At 46.0% G+C, this 18,222-nt stretch overlaps 1 protein-coding gene across 1 annotated transcript in view; it reads left to right on the forward strand.

Moving 5' to 3' along the window:
- LOC307246524 (CCR4-NOT transcription complex subunit 3-like) overlaps positions 1-18,222 on the forward strand; it is a gene marked incomplete at its 3' end in the record, with an annotated part of 55,423 nt that overhangs the window by 19,280 nt on the left and 17,921 nt on the right. The window contains exons 5-9 of the mRNA XM_080022467.1: positions 1,591-1,680; positions 10,953-11,081; positions 11,779-11,874; positions 15,624-15,752; positions 16,535-16,625. Coding sequence (XP_079878593.1) covers positions 1,591-1,680; positions 10,953-11,081; positions 11,779-11,874; positions 15,624-15,752; positions 16,535-16,625 — 535 coding nt within the window. The remainder of the gene's footprint in view (positions 1-1,590; positions 1,681-10,952; positions 11,082-11,778; positions 11,875-15,623; positions 15,753-16,534; positions 16,626-18,222) is intronic.

Consider the following 18,222-nt stretch of genomic DNA (forward strand, 5'->3'; position numbering starts at 1 on the left):
CCAGTTGCATCTGAATTTAGTAATAAAATAAATAGTAAGGAAATGAATATATTTAGTAATGAAATAAATAGTAAGGAAATGAATATATTTAGTAATGAGATAAATAGTAAGGAAATGAATATATTTAGTAATGAAATAAATAGTAAGGAAATGAATATATTTAGTAATGAGATAAATAGTAAGGAAATTAATACATTTAGTAATTAAATAAATAGGAAGGAAATGAATACATTTAGTAATAAAATAAATAATAAGGAAATGAATACATTTAGTAATATAAATAATAAGAAAATTAATACATTTAGTAATAAAATAAATAATAAGGAAATTAATACATTTAGTAATATAAATAATAAGGAAATTAATACATTTAGTAATGAAATAAATAGTAAGGAAATGAATACATTTAGTAATAAAATAAATAATAAGGAAATTAATACATTTAGTAATAAAATAAATAATAAGGAAATTAATACATTTAGTAATAAAATAAATAAGTAAATGAATACATTTAGTAATAAAATAAATAGTAAGGAAATGAATATATTTAGTAATTAAATAAATAGTAAGGAAATTAATATATTTAGTAATAAAATAAATAACAAGGAAATTAATACATTTAGTAATATAAATAATAAGGAAATTAATACATTTAGTAATGAAATAAATAGTAAGGAAATGAATACATTTAGTAATATAAATAATAAGGAAATGAATACATTTAATAATGAAATAAATAGTAAGGAAATTAATACATTTAGTAATATAAATAATAAGGAAATGAATACATTTAGTAATGAAATAAATAGTAAGGAAATTAATACATTTAGTAATGTAAATAATAAGGAAATGAATACATTTAGTAATGAAATAAATAGTAAGGAAATGAATACATTTAGTAATAAAATAAATAATAAGGAAATGAATACATTTAGTAATAAAATAAGTAAGGAAATGAATACATTTAGTAATAAAATAAATAGTAAGGAAGTAAGGAATACATTTAGTAATAAAATAAATAGTAAGGAAGTAAGGAATACATTTAGTAATAAAATAATGGTTTTGGTGACGATCACCTAGAAACTCTTAGGAATGCATATTTAAAGTTTTACAAAGCATATACTGTCTGTTTTAGACATCTGGGTAAACATTAAGCAATTTTGAGGTGCCTGTTGGCCATCTGATATGATGCCCATTTACCATGATGTTGTCGCCCTTCACCTGATTTTACTTTTGTTTCATGGCTTGAAATAATATCATAGAGTAATCCAATGTATTTGATTCTGTGGTGTGTGTGTGTGTGTGTGTGTGTGTGTGTGTGTGCGTGTGTGCGTGCGTGCGTGCGTGCGTGCGTGCGTGCGTGCGTACAGTATATTGGATATCACAGCGTTGCGCCTCAACCTGCATTCTGCTGCATCTTTGTGTTTCCATGAAAACCGAGCTCGCCCCCCGCCGAGCCGTGCGTACTTATACGGCAACACGTGAAGCGCCGTCCAGGACCGCGCCGCGTGCCCAGTTGACTAACGTGCACCTCTTTATTTTCTACTCTTTTCTCTCGCCTCCCTCTCTGTATCTCTTGCTCCCCCCCAGCGGCTCAGAGACCAGATCAAGACGTGGGTGGCATCCAACGAGATCAAAGACAAAAGGCAGCTCGTAGAAAATCGCAAACTCATAGAAACGGTGAGTTGAAGAATGGATGGAGGAGGAGGAGGAGGAGGAGACCCTGTGGTCATAGCAACACTGCTGCTAGAGTGGAAGCTCCCGCTCGAGATTGTTTGAGCGTTGTGGAACTCTGCAAAGTCTTGAAACCTATTCAGTGCTCTATCGTTTTCCAGAACTTGACAAGTTTGGGAGTTGTGGAATATTCTTTAAGAGAAACCAGAAAAGTGTTGTTGATAAGCAGTGTACACCGCGTTCCAAATTATGATGCAAATTGGATTGAAGTGTCCTAAACATTTAATTTATTGTTTTTGGATTAAACTCATGGATGGTGTTGTGTCTCAGGGCTCTTTGGATCACTGGAATCAATCTCAGACACCTGTGATAATTAGTTTGTCAGCTGAGCCCAATTAAAGGAAAACTACTTAAGAAGGACGTTCCACATTATGAAGCAGCCACAGGCAAGCAACATGGGAAAGAAAAAGGATCTCTCTGCTGCCGAAAAGCCTCAAATAGTGCAACGCCTTGGTCAAGGTATGAAAACATTCGATATTTCACAAAAAAACTTAAGCGCGATCATCGTACCGTGGAGAGATTTGTGGCTGTTTCAGAGCACAGACGGGTTGGTGCAGATAAAGGCAGAATGAGGAAGGTTCCTGACAGACAAATTCATGGGATGCAGAGAGCAGCTGCTAAAATGTCGTTACAAAGCAGCAAACAGGTATTTGAAGCTGCTGGTGCCTCTGGAGTCCAGCCAACCTCAAGGTGTAGGATCCTCCAGAGTCTTGTAGCTGTGCATAAAGCTACTATTGCCCCCCCCCCCCCCCAAGCAATGCTCACAAGCAGAAACGGTTGCAGGGGGCCCAGAAATAATGGAAGACTCATTTTCAAACAGTCTTGTTTACTGATGAGTGCCGTGCAACCCTGGATGGTGCAGGTGGATGGAGTAGTGGATGGTTGGTGGATGGCCACCATGTCCCAACAAGGCTGCCACGTCAGCAAGGAGGTGGCGGAGTCATGTTTTGGGCTGGAATCATGGGGAGAGAGCTGGAAGGCCCCTTTAGGGCCCCTGGAGGTGTGAAAACTCACCTCGGCAAAGTATATAGAGTTTGTGACTGAGCACTTTCTTCCATGGTACAAAAGAAGAACCGGGCCTTACGTAGCAAAACCATCTTCATGCCTGACAATGCACCATCTCATGGTGCAAAGAATACGTCTGTGTTATTGGCTGCTATGGGCATCAAAGGAGAGAAACTCATGGTGTGGCCCCCATCCTCCCCTGACCTCCACCCTATTGAGAACCTTTGGAGCATCCTCCAGCAAAAGATCTATGAGGGTGGAGGCAGTTGGCATCAAAACAGCAGCTCTGGGAGGCTGTTCTGACGTCCTGCAAAGAAATTCAAGCAGAAACTCTCCAAAAACTCACAAGTTCAATGGAGGCAAGAACAGTGAAGGTGATATGAAAGAAGGCTCCTATGTTGACATGGAACTTGGCCTGTTCAGATGTTTTTGATTGAAATAGCTGCTGCACATTCAACAAATGACCATTTTCAGTTCTTAACAACCTATAAAATGCTTTGAGCCTCTCTTGTGCATATTAATTTGGAACAGTGCGTTTTGAGATTTTTTATTTTTGAATAACATACTGTTATCATTGAGAGGTTTGTTCAATGACATTAGAATTATACCCTAACGGTTGATGACTGGAAAATTATACTGACTGTCATTTGCATCGACTATTTAGGAAAATCAGAGAAAAATATCATTTGCATAATAATTTGGTGTGTGTGTGTGTGTGTGTGTGTGTGTGTGTGTGTGTGTGTGTGTGTGTGTGTGTGTGTGTGTGTGTGTGTGTGTGTGTGTGTGTGTGTGTGTGTGTGTGTGTGTGTGTGTGCTTTCATGCAGTGTATTGGATATCACAGCGTTGAGCCTCAACCTGCATTCTGTGTGTGTGTGTGTGTATTTTTATTTTTTATTTTAATTTGGTAAGGTATAATCTTTGAGCTCAAGAATGGTGAGATGTGTGCTGTTTAGTTTACTTTCAAAATACATCCCACTTCAGAACCACCTCTTGAAACTATTCTCTGAACTATTCTGAAAGGGTTTTTGGCCCTGTGCATGGGCCCCAGTGTACTGCAACCCCTGCGGCCCGCCGGGGTCAACTTTGACCGCCACATATAGATTTTCTATATATTTAAAATGGGTAAAATCTTAATTCATTGTTGAGCTGCGCGTGGCGCCTCTCTCTCTCTCTCTCTCTCTCTCTCTCTCTCTCTCTCTCTCTCTCTCTCTCTCTCTCTCTCTCTCTCTCTCTCTCTCTCTCTCTCTCTCTCTCTCTCTCTCTCTCCCCCCCACTTTGGCACCAGTTCCTATACGATAGGTATCGACCGACTCGCAATACAGATTTCAGTGCCATGTCGGAGCTGCCGATGTTAAATATGCGCCCTCAGGTTCCGAACCCACGCGCGGCTTCACTAAACATTAGCACTGAGCGCGCTGCCGGAGACCCCCCTGTGTGGCGCGCTGCCGCTCTCCTCTCCCGTGCGACTCGCCTCTGGTCGAGAGCCAAACAGCAGCGGCGCTCGTCAATGTCACATGATGCCCATCAGACAAAGAGGCGGGTCGTAAAAGTGCCCTACCGTCGTTTGTTAACATGTGAAGAGTATATGAAAGTAATGATCTAATTAAATTTAAATTTGTTAATTTTTTTTTGACAAATAAGAATGACAAAAAAATTGCTGCCGGATCTATTGAGCTGTCATTCTGATCAAGCATTAAATTCCTCGAAAATAATATTCGTTGATCAATGATATCGATAATATTATATCGTGCCCCTTTCCTCTAAGTAAAGCAAATAAATACATTGTGTTTTTATTTTAGATATTTTATTTTACTTAATTTCCTTATTGAACAAAACAAAAAATGTAACCCTTATTCTTATGTTCGTTAATGTAGACGACATATGTATTTGCCCACTCTTATAAAAGACAGTACCACATTGTACATGTCGGGGTACAGAGGCTTCTTCAGGCGGCAGTACCGTGTGGAGGCCAAATTGGTACCATTTCTGTACCAGTGGAAATGATAAACAAGTACTCATGCCAAGGGTAGAATGAGCGTACCGCAGAGGGCCCCGCCTGTGTGGCAAGCCCTTGTACCCCTGAAGGTACAATGCCCTACTTTGTAAGAGTGAAATATGACAGAAGAGTTACCGCGCCGCCCTGCCCCCATCACAAGGTCACGTTACAGTTTGTACCCCGGGGCTCCACACTGCCGCCTTTGGTCGCTTTTTGTGGCCATTTTTGGAGACGGTGCGACTATATTTTATAACCGGGAGCACCAGCGCGACTGGCCAGTATGCAGACTGTTTTTCGTAATCACCGTCATATATCATGTGAAACGCTGGGGAGGGGGCAAGTATTGGTGTGTGAGCGAGAGAGAGACAGGGAGCGATGGAGAGGTGAGGCTCTCGCAGTGTCAACATTGATCGCCACATTTATTTATTTTTTTGTCCTACTATTTCAAATAGGTAAGACCCTATTTCATTGTAGAGCTGCACATCTCTCTCGCTCAAACACACACACACACACACACACACACACACACGCGTGCGCGCGCAACAGACCCAGTACTACTATGGCGCCGGTGCCTTCACTGGCGTTATGGTGGGGTGCGCCGCTTGAAATTCTGTGTGCCGCTCGAGGTCCTCTCTTCTCCGTGCGACTCTTCCTCCTGAACTTTTGGTCGAGAGCCAAACAGCAGCGGTGCTAGTCGGCCTCACATGATGGTCGCTGAGCCGGTCAGATAAAAGAGGCGGGTCGTAAAAGTTTTCCCCGCCAAAAACCTGTGGTTCGTACAACCTGGCAGTTTTAAGTTAACGTGTGACGTGCGGGAATGGCGAAACGGGTTTAGTTCACAAAAAAAATCTCAAAAATAGCACTGATCCAAAACATTATTTTGACTTAACGATTTTTTTTTCTGTTTAAAGCACGACCTCACTTTGTGACCTTTTCCTTCAAAATGAAACAGCACATTGTTACTTACGCCAGTTGTCCATTTATTACCGAAGCATTCTCAGCCACACAGTTAAGATGGGAAAAAATACACGGATCCTGGATGCGGTGCTGGTGCTCCGAAACATTTCAGTCAGGAGCACCGGTGCTACGAGTGGAGGGGGGGAGATAGTGGAAAGAGCCCTGTAGCCTGTAAAAAAAACAAAACAACAACAAATATAATTGACACTTGAACCCACACACAGCACTGGGTGCTCTTCATAGCGGCCACGCCGACTGTGATGAGGACTGTAGCCGGCCGCCTGCCCACACAGCGAGGCATCTGAGCCGTTGTCATCATGATGCTCTTTTATGTCGGGGTTTTCCTTCCGCCCCAAGCTGCTGTCCCAGCCGCGTGTTTGCGTTTTGTTGACCTGAAATTGGACGTTGACGCGCCGAGGAAAGCACAGTCCAGCCTGCGTTTGGTTCAGATGGTGGGGAAGAGATAAACAGAGTGTTGTGTGCAGGACGTTAAGAAGTCTGACGTCAAATTTAGGCTCAGAACGAACTACAGCCTGGTTCAATTTCTTAGCAAAACGAAGGTGGAACATAAAACATGTTTACAAAATTGGTATGAAAATAAACACATTTCATTTACTTAAAATGAAACTTTAAATGGATCGTGTTTTTGCGGAGACTAGTGCAAGCATTTCAGTGGCAATTGATGAGGGGCGTGGTCTACTGACCACTCCCACCCACAATAGCCACGCCCACTTCCCACGCGATTTTCCGAAAAGAAGAGGCGAGACAAACTTAAACCTCCGGGTTTTTGAGGCTCTTTTCATTTCATCCTCTGATATATTCCGTGACTTTGCATGAGACAAAGTAGTGATTTGTGCCTCAAGAAGAGCTCTGCAGGATTTTGAAGATCTCTGGGGAAGTGGCTCCACCCGCTGAGACCCAGCGGCCCCCTCTCCTCCGCTCTTCCTCCAGGCGGTTCCCTGTAATTGGGATCAAGATAGATTCCCCCCCCCCCGCACCGACGCCAAGTGCCGAGGCTGCGAGGCGTGAGCGGAGACACGGGACAGCGGGAAGAGAGCGAGGCGGCAAGGAGGGTGTGTCACCGCGTTTGGGAAAGCATTTACACCCACGTCAGCAGCAGCAGCCGGCGGTTGGTCGGCGAGCGTTGCAAAAAAAGCTGCATGGCTCCATAACCTTGTTTTTATTACGCTGTTCGGCTGGTGACCCGGGGCCAAACGTGGCCCACGTATGAATGCGGGCCGGCCCTTTGAGTGAATTGGAAGTTTAACAATGAACTCTATGTACGTTAGCTTCAGAGCTGTGACCACTATGACTGCATAAGCGGTGTCGCCTGGCTCCACCCGTTTTCCTGGCGAGGTCTCCAGTCCCGTGTCACGAGAGAGGCCGGCCCCTCACAGCGAGCGCTCGATCTGAGTCCGTGCCTCGACGGCGTGGACGGACACACCATTGATCTTTCATTGAATTTTTACTTTGTTTGATAACTAAACGTCACAAAAGCATGGGTGTACACCGCGTTCCAAATTATTATGCAAATTATATTTTCCTCAATAGTCGATGCAAATGACAGTCAGTATAATTTTCCAGTCATCAACCGTTAGGGTATAATTCTAATGTCATTGAACAAACTTCTCAATGATAACAGTATGTTATTCAAAAATAAAAAACTCAAAACGCACTGTTCCAAATTGTTATGCACAAGAGAGTTTCAAAACATTTTATAGGTTGTAAAGAACTGAAAATGGTCGTTTGTTGAATGTGCAGCAGCTATTTCAATCAAAAACATCTGAACAGGCCAAGTTCCATGTCAACATAGGAGCCTTCTTTCATATCACCTTCACTGTTCTTGCCTCCATTGAACTTGTGAGTTTTTGGAGAGTTTCTGCTTGAATTTCTTTGCAGGACGTCAGAACAGTCTCCCAGAGCTGCTGGTTTGATGCCAACTGCCTCCACCCTCAGAGATCTTTTGCTGGAGGATGCTCCAAATGTTCTCAATAGGGTGGAGGTCAGGGGAGGATGGGGGCCACACCATGAGTTTCTCTCCTTTTATGCCACAGAGGTATTCTTTGCAGCATGAGATGGTGCTTCTGCCGTTTCTGCTTGTGAGCATTGCTTAGAGGGGGCCCAATAGTAGCTTTATGCACAGCTACAAGCCTCTGGAGGATCCTACACCTTGAGGTTGGCTGGACTCCAGAGGCACCAGCAGCTTCAAATACCTGTTTGCTGCTTTGCAATGACATCAGCCACAAATCTCTCCACGGTACGATGATCACGCTTAAGTTTTCGTGAAATATCGAATGTTTTCATACCTTGACCAAGGCGTTGCACTATTTGAGGCATTTCGGCAGCAGAGAGATCCTTTTTATTTCCCATGTTGCTTGAAACCTGTGGCTGCTTCATAATGTGGAACGTCCTTTTAAGTAGTTTTCCTTTAATTGGGCTCAGCTGGCAAACTAATTATCACAGGTGTCTGAGGTTGATTCCAGTGATCCAAAGAGCCCTGAGACACAACACCATCCATGAGTTCAATCCAAAAACAACAAATTAAATGTTTAGGACACTTCAATCCAATTTGCATCATAATTTGGAACGCGATGTACGGATCCCATATCGATATCACCTTTTAAAAAGAGCGGGAAAAGTTAGAAAACAGTCGTGCACTAGGCCGTCAAAGATGATCTGGGTATATCCGCTAGCCAACGATCGGAGTCCTGGTGACGGCGATCTGCGCGGCCGCGATCCCGGGCTTTGAAGCCTCGCGTGTCCGGTCCTCCGTGGGAGCGACGAGTGGTTAAATTACAGAGATTAAGATTCCTGTTGGGGAACATCTTCTTCATCAGCAACGGGGCGAGCTGATGAACCGAGGCTCTTCTCCCATGTTATTGTTGTTCCACTGCTGTTTTAACGTCTGTGTCTGCTAAAGCGTATAAACTGAGTTAGGATTATCCAGAAATGTACAATTTACAAAGTATAATAAATCAAATCATTTGGAGAATCTTTGTTTTTGCGAGCCTAGCCACACTCTCAAAAATCTAAATTTCTTGTTGAATCCACCGGTTCAACAGTCAAAGTGTAGATAAGTTGTATCGACGCGCACTCCGCCGCGTGAAACACGTGCGTCTCATCATCTTAAGAGCTTTGCCCCCTTCGCGCGGTGAGTGGAGCGTGACATTAATGTTGCATGGGGCACGCGTGCGATTCCCCGCTGTGGCTCTTATGGAATAAGTGAGTTATTTTTCCGGGAGTGCTTCCTGGTAGCCGGTACGTCTTCCAGGAACCTCACGTGTCTGCAACAACTGTTTCAAGACCCCGGTCCCCACGCCGATGGCGGATTCTCAAACCACACGTTCGCATGCTACCGTGCCGCACTGCGAGGGCCACGCTCCCCCGTTCGTTTCCATTGCGCCTCATCTCATTTGTGATTGGTGCCCTGACTGATTGGTGCCGTGTAGGTTTGACGCAAACACAACATAAAGCATTTCACTTCGCTCTACGTCAGAGCTCCCCTCCATCGTCTCGGCTCTAGGATCCCCGGGGGAGCAGTCGATTTTAGCGTCTTTACACTACAGCCTGGCAACGCGCTGTCGGGGCTCCGCACGGCCCTCCCGGCTCGCCGAGAGGAGTCCAAGGGGATTGTTATTTTTCGGCCCCTGTCAGAAGTTGGGTTCTGCGTTCTCCTCGCGCTCTCCCCCTCCCCGTGATGTCGGCCTCCTCAGTCCTTAAAACGCGGTTGACTATAACGGAGGCTCGGTACAGACTCGGTGGAGCAGGCGTGAAACACGTCGAGGGCTGAGCGGAACCGAATTGAGCTTCCTGACCGAAAGGAGAAGCAGCCGTGATTGACTGGACCGTTGGCCTGCGCTCAGGTTGTTGGCTGGGATGGTTCCCAGGTGCTTGAACCTGTGTGATATTTGCAAGACGTAGTGGGGACGGTACTCCTCGTACGAGGAGTACCGTCGCTGGCTCTTTTATTTTCTTTGGTGTTCCAAATCACAGAGCATGATTTGACGTCCTGCTGGCGTCCTCTGTTCCGAAAATCGGAGAGGGATTTGAAATACAGCCCCGCGACGTGAGGAGATTAACCGGCGGGAAAGGTGTCAGTGCTGGTGCGCAGACGTGATTGCGGCTTTCTGGGGCTTGAAATAAATCCAGCGCGCTTTCAAAATGAAGCGAGACGCGGCGACTGGCTTTGAACTCCTAATCATCCAGATGTGACGGCGATGGCGCCTTAACGTTCAGCGCCGACCGCGGAAGCGGGGGAAATAAGAGCGCTTGCCAAACTGAAACCGCGCCGCCTGTATCAATATCAAGCACGTCCTGCCGAAAAGCGGCGCACACGCCTCGCTGACCTCGACCCGACGCGCAACCTTAACTTTGTATTTGGAGTGAGAAGTTTGACTAGTTTTCCCGAGCTTTGGTCTGATGGGGTTGGCACCAAAATGTGTGTAAACGGAGCGTTTGGTTTTCGTTCGCTTCCTTTGTGTTTCGACAAATCATGTTGCTGGGGGGAGGGGGCGGGGCTCCGAGGGCGGGGGCTCTGTCAGCAGTGCAACGTGGAATGAATCCCTACTGGAAACCAGCTCGTCTCGGATCCTGGCGGTCCTGGCCCCCGACCAGGAAGGAATTGTACTTGTTCTTCCACAAAGGACTGATAAGGACAACCGTAGCATCCTCTTCCCAGCTTCCCCATCCCTCCTTGGCTCACAGCGAACACCAACCGGGCCGGCACCGGGAAGACGAGCTACAGCATCCTGTCCGGACGCCAACGTTCTCAGACGAAGGTTTCCAACGTTCAACGCCGTGTAGAACGGCCACTGCAGAAATACACTTATTAGAATCCTCATCTGTAGGCTCCATCTGGTCACTGGCCAAGGAGTTTCCCTTCGCTGCCATATCCCTGCCACGCTCAACACGGGAACGGGGGGCGGGGCAGCCCGCCCCTGCCTGGAGGAGGGGCTTCGCCCCGGATCCGGGATTTCATTTGAGCTATTGTGATCCTGGCATCCCTCAGACTTCGTAGTTGTCTGAGCCCAAATAATTACTCATATTTAAGAACCAGCCAATGAAGGACCACACTGAATGTTTTTGTAGCATCACGATGTACAACCTTCTGACACTCTCCCTGTTGGGAGTCGTGCACGTGGCCATTTTGTCCGGTCCGCGCTTGCTCTTCGGATCCTTCTGTCCTTCTACTTGCATCTCTGTCTTACCTGTCTACCTGCTCACCTTTCCTAAGTGGCTGCGTGTCTGCCGTCCCCGCAGCAAATGGAGCGGTTCAAGGTGGTGGAGAGGGAAACCAAGACCAAGGCGTACTCCAAAGAAGGCCTGGGCCTGGCGCAGAAGGTGGACCCCGCCCAGAGGGAGAAGGAGGAGATCGGCACCTGGCTGACGGTGAGCTCCCCAGCTCTGCTCACAAACTGTGCGGCGTCAGCGTTTGAGTTTGTTTGTCAAACAAAAATAGATGTGGACTATTGATCATCTCACAATGGCAACCATGTCGACATTGAGTTACATGAATTTAAAAGCCACGATTTTTTTATTTTTTTTTATTGCTAGCACTCTGTTTACCGTTGACATTTTTAGGTTTATTTTGCTACAGTTTTCGTTTTTGTTGTCATTCTTTTTTCACGCTTTTATTAATTGTGTACATTTTTTATTGTGCACTGCTTTTCCTTATTTTTAGGTATATCTTTCTGGTTCATTGTCAGGTTCATTTCATTAGTTATCGTACGTGTTTATTTTTCTGGTCATTTTTAACTTTTTCTGCTTGTTTATCATTAGGTTTAGTGTATATTGTCCTGTTTTGTTGTGTACAGTTAACTGTCAGGTTTTATTTTATATTTTCACATTTTTCCATATATAGCCATTTTGTTTTTATATTTTTATTCCATTGAATGTGTGTGACAATAACCTCCTGAATCTTTATTATTATTATTATTATTATTATGGCCTACTTTCTGCGTCACTGACAATGAATTGGCCTGCAGAGGATAATTAAGTACGTATGTAAAGGGACTCTAAGGAGAGCAGGACTGTGTTGCTGGTACTGTAATGGAGGCCGAGGTCACGCCGTGCTCCCTCTCCTCAGAACACCATAGACACGCTCAACATGCAGGTGGACCAGTTTGAGAGCGAGGTGGAGTCGCTCTCAGTGCAGACCAGGAAAAAGAAAGGAGACAAGGAGGTGAGTGTTTCCTCTCCTCCTCCTCCTCCTCCCCCCCTCCTTCGTTTCCTCTCCTCCTCAGTCCTTTGTTTCCTCTCCTCCTCTGTTCTTTGTGTCCTCTGCTCCTCCTCCTCTGTCCTTCCTCTCCTCCTCCCCTCCTCCCCTCCTTCGTTTCCTCTCCTCCTCGGTCCTTTGTTTCCTCTCCTCCTCTGTTCTTTGTGTCCTCTGCTCCTCCTCCTCTGTCCTTCCTCTCCTCCTCCCCTCCTTCGCTTCCTCTCCTCCTCCGTCCTTCCCCTCCTCCTCCTATGTCCTTTGTTTCCTCTCCTCCTCTTATGTCCTTTGTTTCCTCTCCTCCTCCTCCTATGTCCTTCATTTCCTCTCCTCCTCCTATGTCCTTTGTTTCCTCTCCTCCTCGTATGTCCTTTGTTTCCTCTCCTCCTCCTATGTCCTTCATTTCCTCTCCTCCTCCTCCTCCTCCTCCTCCTCCTCTGTCCTTCCTGTCTTCCTCTGGGATTTGACCACATTTTATTTCATGATTAAATGTCACACAAGTCTCTTGTTCCATTTTCAGTGACCTCATAACCATTTAATAACATGGAGACGTCTGCGTCTGGATGTTTTTTAACGTTTACACCTCTAGGACCTTTGAGTTGCCTTTGACCACGCTAATGGCAGCACATCCCATTCACATTCTGTTTATCGAGGCATTTCTGACATTGCTGTGAAAATCCAATTTCACAGCAATTTGGGCTGGAATTTTACAAAACGGCCGCGGCGGCGAAAACAAACAAAATAAAAAGATGATGATGATGATGATAATAGTATTTAACTGGCCGTCCGGTCCAGCTTGGCATTGGGGGTTGAAACGCTTCATTTTGAGCTGGGAATGATTGGTCACCGATGACCTCGACGGGTTTAGCAGCGCTCGCTGCTTCGATTTCTTTCGATTCTTTTAAATTTGTAATGTAATTCATAATGTCCCCTCCCCCCCGAACCCACAGCGTAGAAAATTGCCAGCTTTTCAGGCCCACGTTGGAACACGCTGCTTCCTGGGAATAAGCCACTTTGGATTTGTGTCTTCCTGCCTACCCTGGAAGGAGCCATAATCCCCCCCTCGCTCGCTGCCCCCGCCCTCCTCTCTTACCGTCTCCACCGTTAATCTCCCCTGACCTCCTCCCTCCTTCCTTCTGACCTCCCCTCATCCTCTGCTCTCCCTCTCACCTTTTCCCCCTCCCGTTAAAAGCTTCACTTTGTCTTGGATTGGGGTTTATAAAAAAAATATATATATGAAATAATTTTTTTTATCAAATTCTCCCCAGGTTTTGAAAAGTCGTAAATATTTCTGTGGGATGTGCAACCCCATTCAATTGAAATTAGATTTTTAGGAAATACATTTTGGCGAGTGAGGGCTAAACTAAAAAAAAAAGATGACACAAAACTTCAATTAACGTCAACTTTAATTTCTTAAAAAAATATATATATGATGAATAGATAGTTTTTTGTCGCTATAAACCAGACAGCTACTGGTTGAGGTGTGTGTATATTCCTTTACGTCAGATAAGGTCTTCGATTTCATTTTATTTGTCATTAAAATTGTCTTAAGCAGCCTGTGATTTCAGGGCGTTTCCAGTCCCCCGTCTCTTTTCTCTGCGGTGGTTTCCTGGCGCCTTCACTTTTCCTTTCCATCTCTCCTTCACACTCTCTCTCTCTCTCTCTCTCTTTCAACGCCCCCTTGTTCTCCTATCTCCGCTTTCCCTCTCTCCTTAGTAGTCTTTAAAATGAAGAGGACTCGAAGGTCAGATAGCGTGTCCTTCCTCAGACACACCATTTGGCTTTTTTTTTTACCGCCCTGACAAGCAAAGCCTTGCCGGCTGCTCCTCTTTTTCGCTCGCTCCCCCTCCGTCAAAATCTCCTCTTAATTTGTAAAGGGAGGGAAAAAAAAAAAAACCCACTCGGTGGGTTTAGCCTCGAGGGCGTCGGGTGGTCGTAAGGAGAGAAGGTAAGAAGCTTGGAAACGGACTCAAACGTCTTGACCTCGTGCTTCATATCCGCGCCCCTGAACTAATTTCTCATCTGGCCTATTGCAAGGACGTACGTTTCCAGGTGCAGCGGTTCTTCCTGAACGTCGACGTGACACACGGCGTGGCAAAACGACTTGGCGACGGGCACTAGGAAGTGAATCACGCTCCAGAAAATGTGCTTCGCATCAAATAATGTCGGAAAATAGGGGGTTTGGGTTTAACCCTGTCAACCCGCTTCCCCGGTTTGTTGTGGTCAGATTATGATTGACTAGGTCTCCCTCCAGTGGCCAGACCCCACCCATCATCACCTTAAATGCCTTCAAACTCACTTGTGGGCACAGCTGCTCGGCACAACAGTCAACCTTTCTGGTGCATTTGCCATTGCCTTTTTTTTTTTTTTTTTTTTAGCCTGGGAATGGGAATTTGAGTTGATTTTCTATTATTGTTCCCAGGAGTAGAGCTGTCACTATTTTTATGCAATTATGACATCACCTGATTGCAGTCATTTGAGCTAACTGTATATACGAATAGCCTATCCCATAAACATGATCTATTCCCTTTCGTAACCATTGCGCATAATCTCTGTTGCAAAGACATTTCACTGCATAAATGTACATGTATGTGACAAATAAACCTCTTGGATCTCTTTACTCGAGCTAATTGAGCTACAGTTATTTTACCATCATAGTTTAAGGGGAATTTTAATGTTGCACCAAATTGAATGTAAAGTTGGTGCATGTCATCAATGAGCTGACGAAACAAATTCATTTTTTTTCCCCCGATGTTCAATGTCAGTAAATGTCTGGTTTTTCATACGGTGGATGTGTAATATTACACATCTTTGATGAGGGATGTAATTTTAGCAAAAAAGGTTGCGTGCGTGGCTCCGATATGGATCGCATTGAGCACCGCGTGTGGAAGTGGAACCGGGTGACATTTGGAGAGATCAGATTCCGTGCGGTGACGCTGTTCAGCATCGCAGAGCACAAAACATCCAACCCGGGCCGAGACACGCGGAGGACTGAGACGCGTGGAGGGCCGAGACGTGTCGTTGGTTACTGTGGTTGTTGCGATGCTTGGTTGTTGTAAGATGCGTCTTTCTGACCTTTTAGAAATCCCATTTAAAATGTCGTCCGCCCAGTCCAGTGACTCCTTCCCCTGACTCCTGAGTCCTTCCCCTCTGGGTGGTTGGGTGAACACAGTCCGGTGACTCCTCCACTCCTTCCCCTCTGGGTGGTTGGGTGGGGGCAGTCCAGTGACTCCTCCACTCCTTCCCCTCTGGGTGGTTGGGTGGGGGCAGTCCAGTGACTCCTCCACTCCTTCCCCTCTGGGTGGTTGTGTGGGGGCAGTGCAGGCTGTGATAAAGTCACTACATGGAGTGATGGCTGCTATTGTGCTGTGTTTTATTGTTGAATTGCCCTTTACGAGATCTGCGAAGCAAAAGCGATGACGGCGGTTTGTTCCGGTCGAGGGGTTTGATTGGACGAGAGTCATTCAGCCAGCGCTGATCTCTGGCGCCGGGCCGATTTAACGGCGCCGGGACATTTTACAAAATGTGTCCCTCTGCCACGGATCCCTGAAGAAACTATCCGTCACAAATGATCACCGGCCGTCGAGCGCTAAACTCATGCGGTTCTCCTTGTGTTGTCCCCCGTCCCCCTCTCTCCACCCACCCCCCAACCACCCCCCCATCCCCCCCTTCCTCCCCCACCCTCCCCCCCAAACCCTCTGGTCCCCCTCTCTTTGCAGAAGCAGGACCGCATCGAAGAGTTGAAGACCTTCATCGAGAAGCACCGCTACCACATCCGGATGCTGGAGACCATCCTGAGGATGCTGGACAACGACTCCATCCAGGTGGACGCCATCAGGAAGATCAAGGTCAGTGCTCTGGCAGCAGGTGTGTGTGTGTGTGTGTGTGTGTGTGTGTGTGTGTGTGTGTGTGTGTGTGTGTGTGTGTGTGTGTGTGTGTGTGTGTGTGTGTGTGTGTGTGTGTGTGTGTGAATACATACATATATATATTTATTGTGTGTGTGTGTATGTATGTGTATTTATATATATGTGTGTATGTATGTAGAGAGAGAGAGAGAGAGAGATGTATATCTTTAAAGGGCCATAGGGAATTCATTTTCCCAGTCTTTAACAAACGGTTCCTGTTCCTGTCCTGAAATGGTGTTGGAGAAGGGCTTGAGGGAGTTTCTTGGCGACGGTGGGCGATGTTCATTGTAGCTACAATGACTCTACGACTCCATCAAAAGCAGTTGCTATTAATTGCGTGAATATATTCATATCAAACTTCTTGCAGATTTCCACTTAATTCGCCCGGCGAGCAAATACTTTCAAGTTCTGCATTCAAACTAGAATTTCCCCTTCGTAAAATAAAATTGGTCTTAATTATTAAACAAATCACTTTCCACATAAATTCTGTAACATTTTGAAAGAATGCGGAGAAAATCTAAAGGTACAACAAAAGAATGTTCAGCGAAAGATGTTTTGTTTTTTTATGATCTCCATGCAAAGGGATTCAATGAATCAATGAATGAATGAATTACATTCTTCCCAATAAGAATGTAATTCAGTGGTACTGAACGTAGTAAGGTGTTCTACCCGTTCGGCATGGCCACCATTCTAACATTGCTCATTGTGGTGTGTGGATGCTGCAGGACGACGTCGAATACTACCTGGATTCATCGCAGGATCCCGACTTTGAGGAGAACGAGTTTCTCTATGACGACATCGACCTGGAGGACATCCGTAAGTCCGGGGGAGGGGTCGGTCGGGTCTGCGGTGGCCCGCAAGGACAGTCCTGAGCCACAAAGCTGTGAACGTGTTGCAGATCTTGTTTTGAGCAGGCTCTCCTGGGGGGGAAATGTGCGTTTCCTCTAATGTTCCTGTTTTGACTCGATCGTCCTTTTGGGCCACCGTACTCACCCCAGAAATAACAGATTAAAGGCGACATAATCCATATTTACTTGTTATATTGTCCTCAGCTAGACTTTCTCACAGGGCTGGCACCCTATTGTTGTTTTGTTTTTTGGGTTGTTGTTTTTTTTTATTATTATTATTTTTTTACATTCATTAGTTTTTCCCTCCTGGGCATTTTCCCGGCCAAAAGTGTCTGGCGCAGCGGAACCGCCGAACCCACCGACATGAATGAAGTGTCGTTGGATTCGGGGCAAAGTTTGTTCCACGTCAATCTATATTTGGATGAGGAATCCGCGAAAAACCGTTGCCGACCGACCAGAAGTAGCCGAGCGCTGGCGTAGCGGGGCAGGCTGCGGTGGGGGGGAGTGGGCGGCCTTGTGACATCATAATGCAACTTGTATTATACTCTATGTGCAGGGTGTGGCTCTGTGGGCTCTCGCACGGGGCGAGTGGGGCTGCGGTCTAGACCGCGTTGGTTGCTTGGCGCAGACCCTGCGCCGGGTCGAGGCGAGAGGGAGCCGCTGCTGCGTTCCAAGGGAACTCGGAAAATTGTAACACGTGTTGGTAGGAAGTGATGCTGCGTTCCATGGGAACTCGGAAAACTGTAATGCGCGACTGACTAACCTGGACTCCATGCATTGCTGCCTGCAGCTATATTTATTGTTGTTATTATTATTATTATTATTTATACACGTATCATCAGTTGAATATTCACAACACTGCCTTGTGTATGAAAGTTAAAAGTTGTGTATTTCTCAGTTTTATCAATTTTATAACCTTCCCGTGTTCCAGTGGAAGGTGTTGTCATCTTTAAACAGTCGTGCTGTTGTTGTATCGTTGTCATGCTAAAGTTATGAAGCTTTTATTACAATCGGCGTCGCCCGAAATCCGAGTCTTTAACACTTTGACGCTTGGTGCTTCACCCTCCCTCCTTTTAGTGGGGTCCTCCATCCCTCCCTCGCTTTTATCCGCCTTTCCTTCCTTCTGCCTCTTCCTCAGGCTCCGCCCCTCTTTCTCTCCGTCTGTTACATCCTCTTTCTCTCTCACTCTCACGTCCACTCTTTGTCCCTCTCCCTCCTTTCCTCCCTCTCTCTGCCCCCCCTCTCCCTCCCTCTTTCTCTCTCTCTCTCTACCCCCGCCATCCCTCCACCGCTCCATCCCTGCACCCCCCCTTCTCGTTCTCTGCCTCCCCCGCAATCTCTCCCCCCTCTCCCTCTCCTTCTCTCCCATTCTCTCACTCCCTCCATCCCTGCCCCCTCCCTCTTCCCCTCTCCCTCCCTCCCCCTTTCTCCCTCCCTCTCTTCCCCCTCCCTGACTTGACTCTCTCCTCCTCTTTCTCTCTCCCTCCCTCCATCCCTTCCTCTCTCTGTCCCCCCTCTCCCTCCCACTTTCTCTCTCACTCTCTGTCTCTACCCCCTCATCCCTC

This window comes from Zeus faber (genome assembly GCF_960531495.2).
Source record: "Zeus faber genome assembly, chromosome: 1".
NCBI classification, from domain to species: domain Eukaryota; kingdom Metazoa; phylum Chordata; class Actinopteri; order Zeiformes; family Zeidae; genus Zeus; species Zeus faber.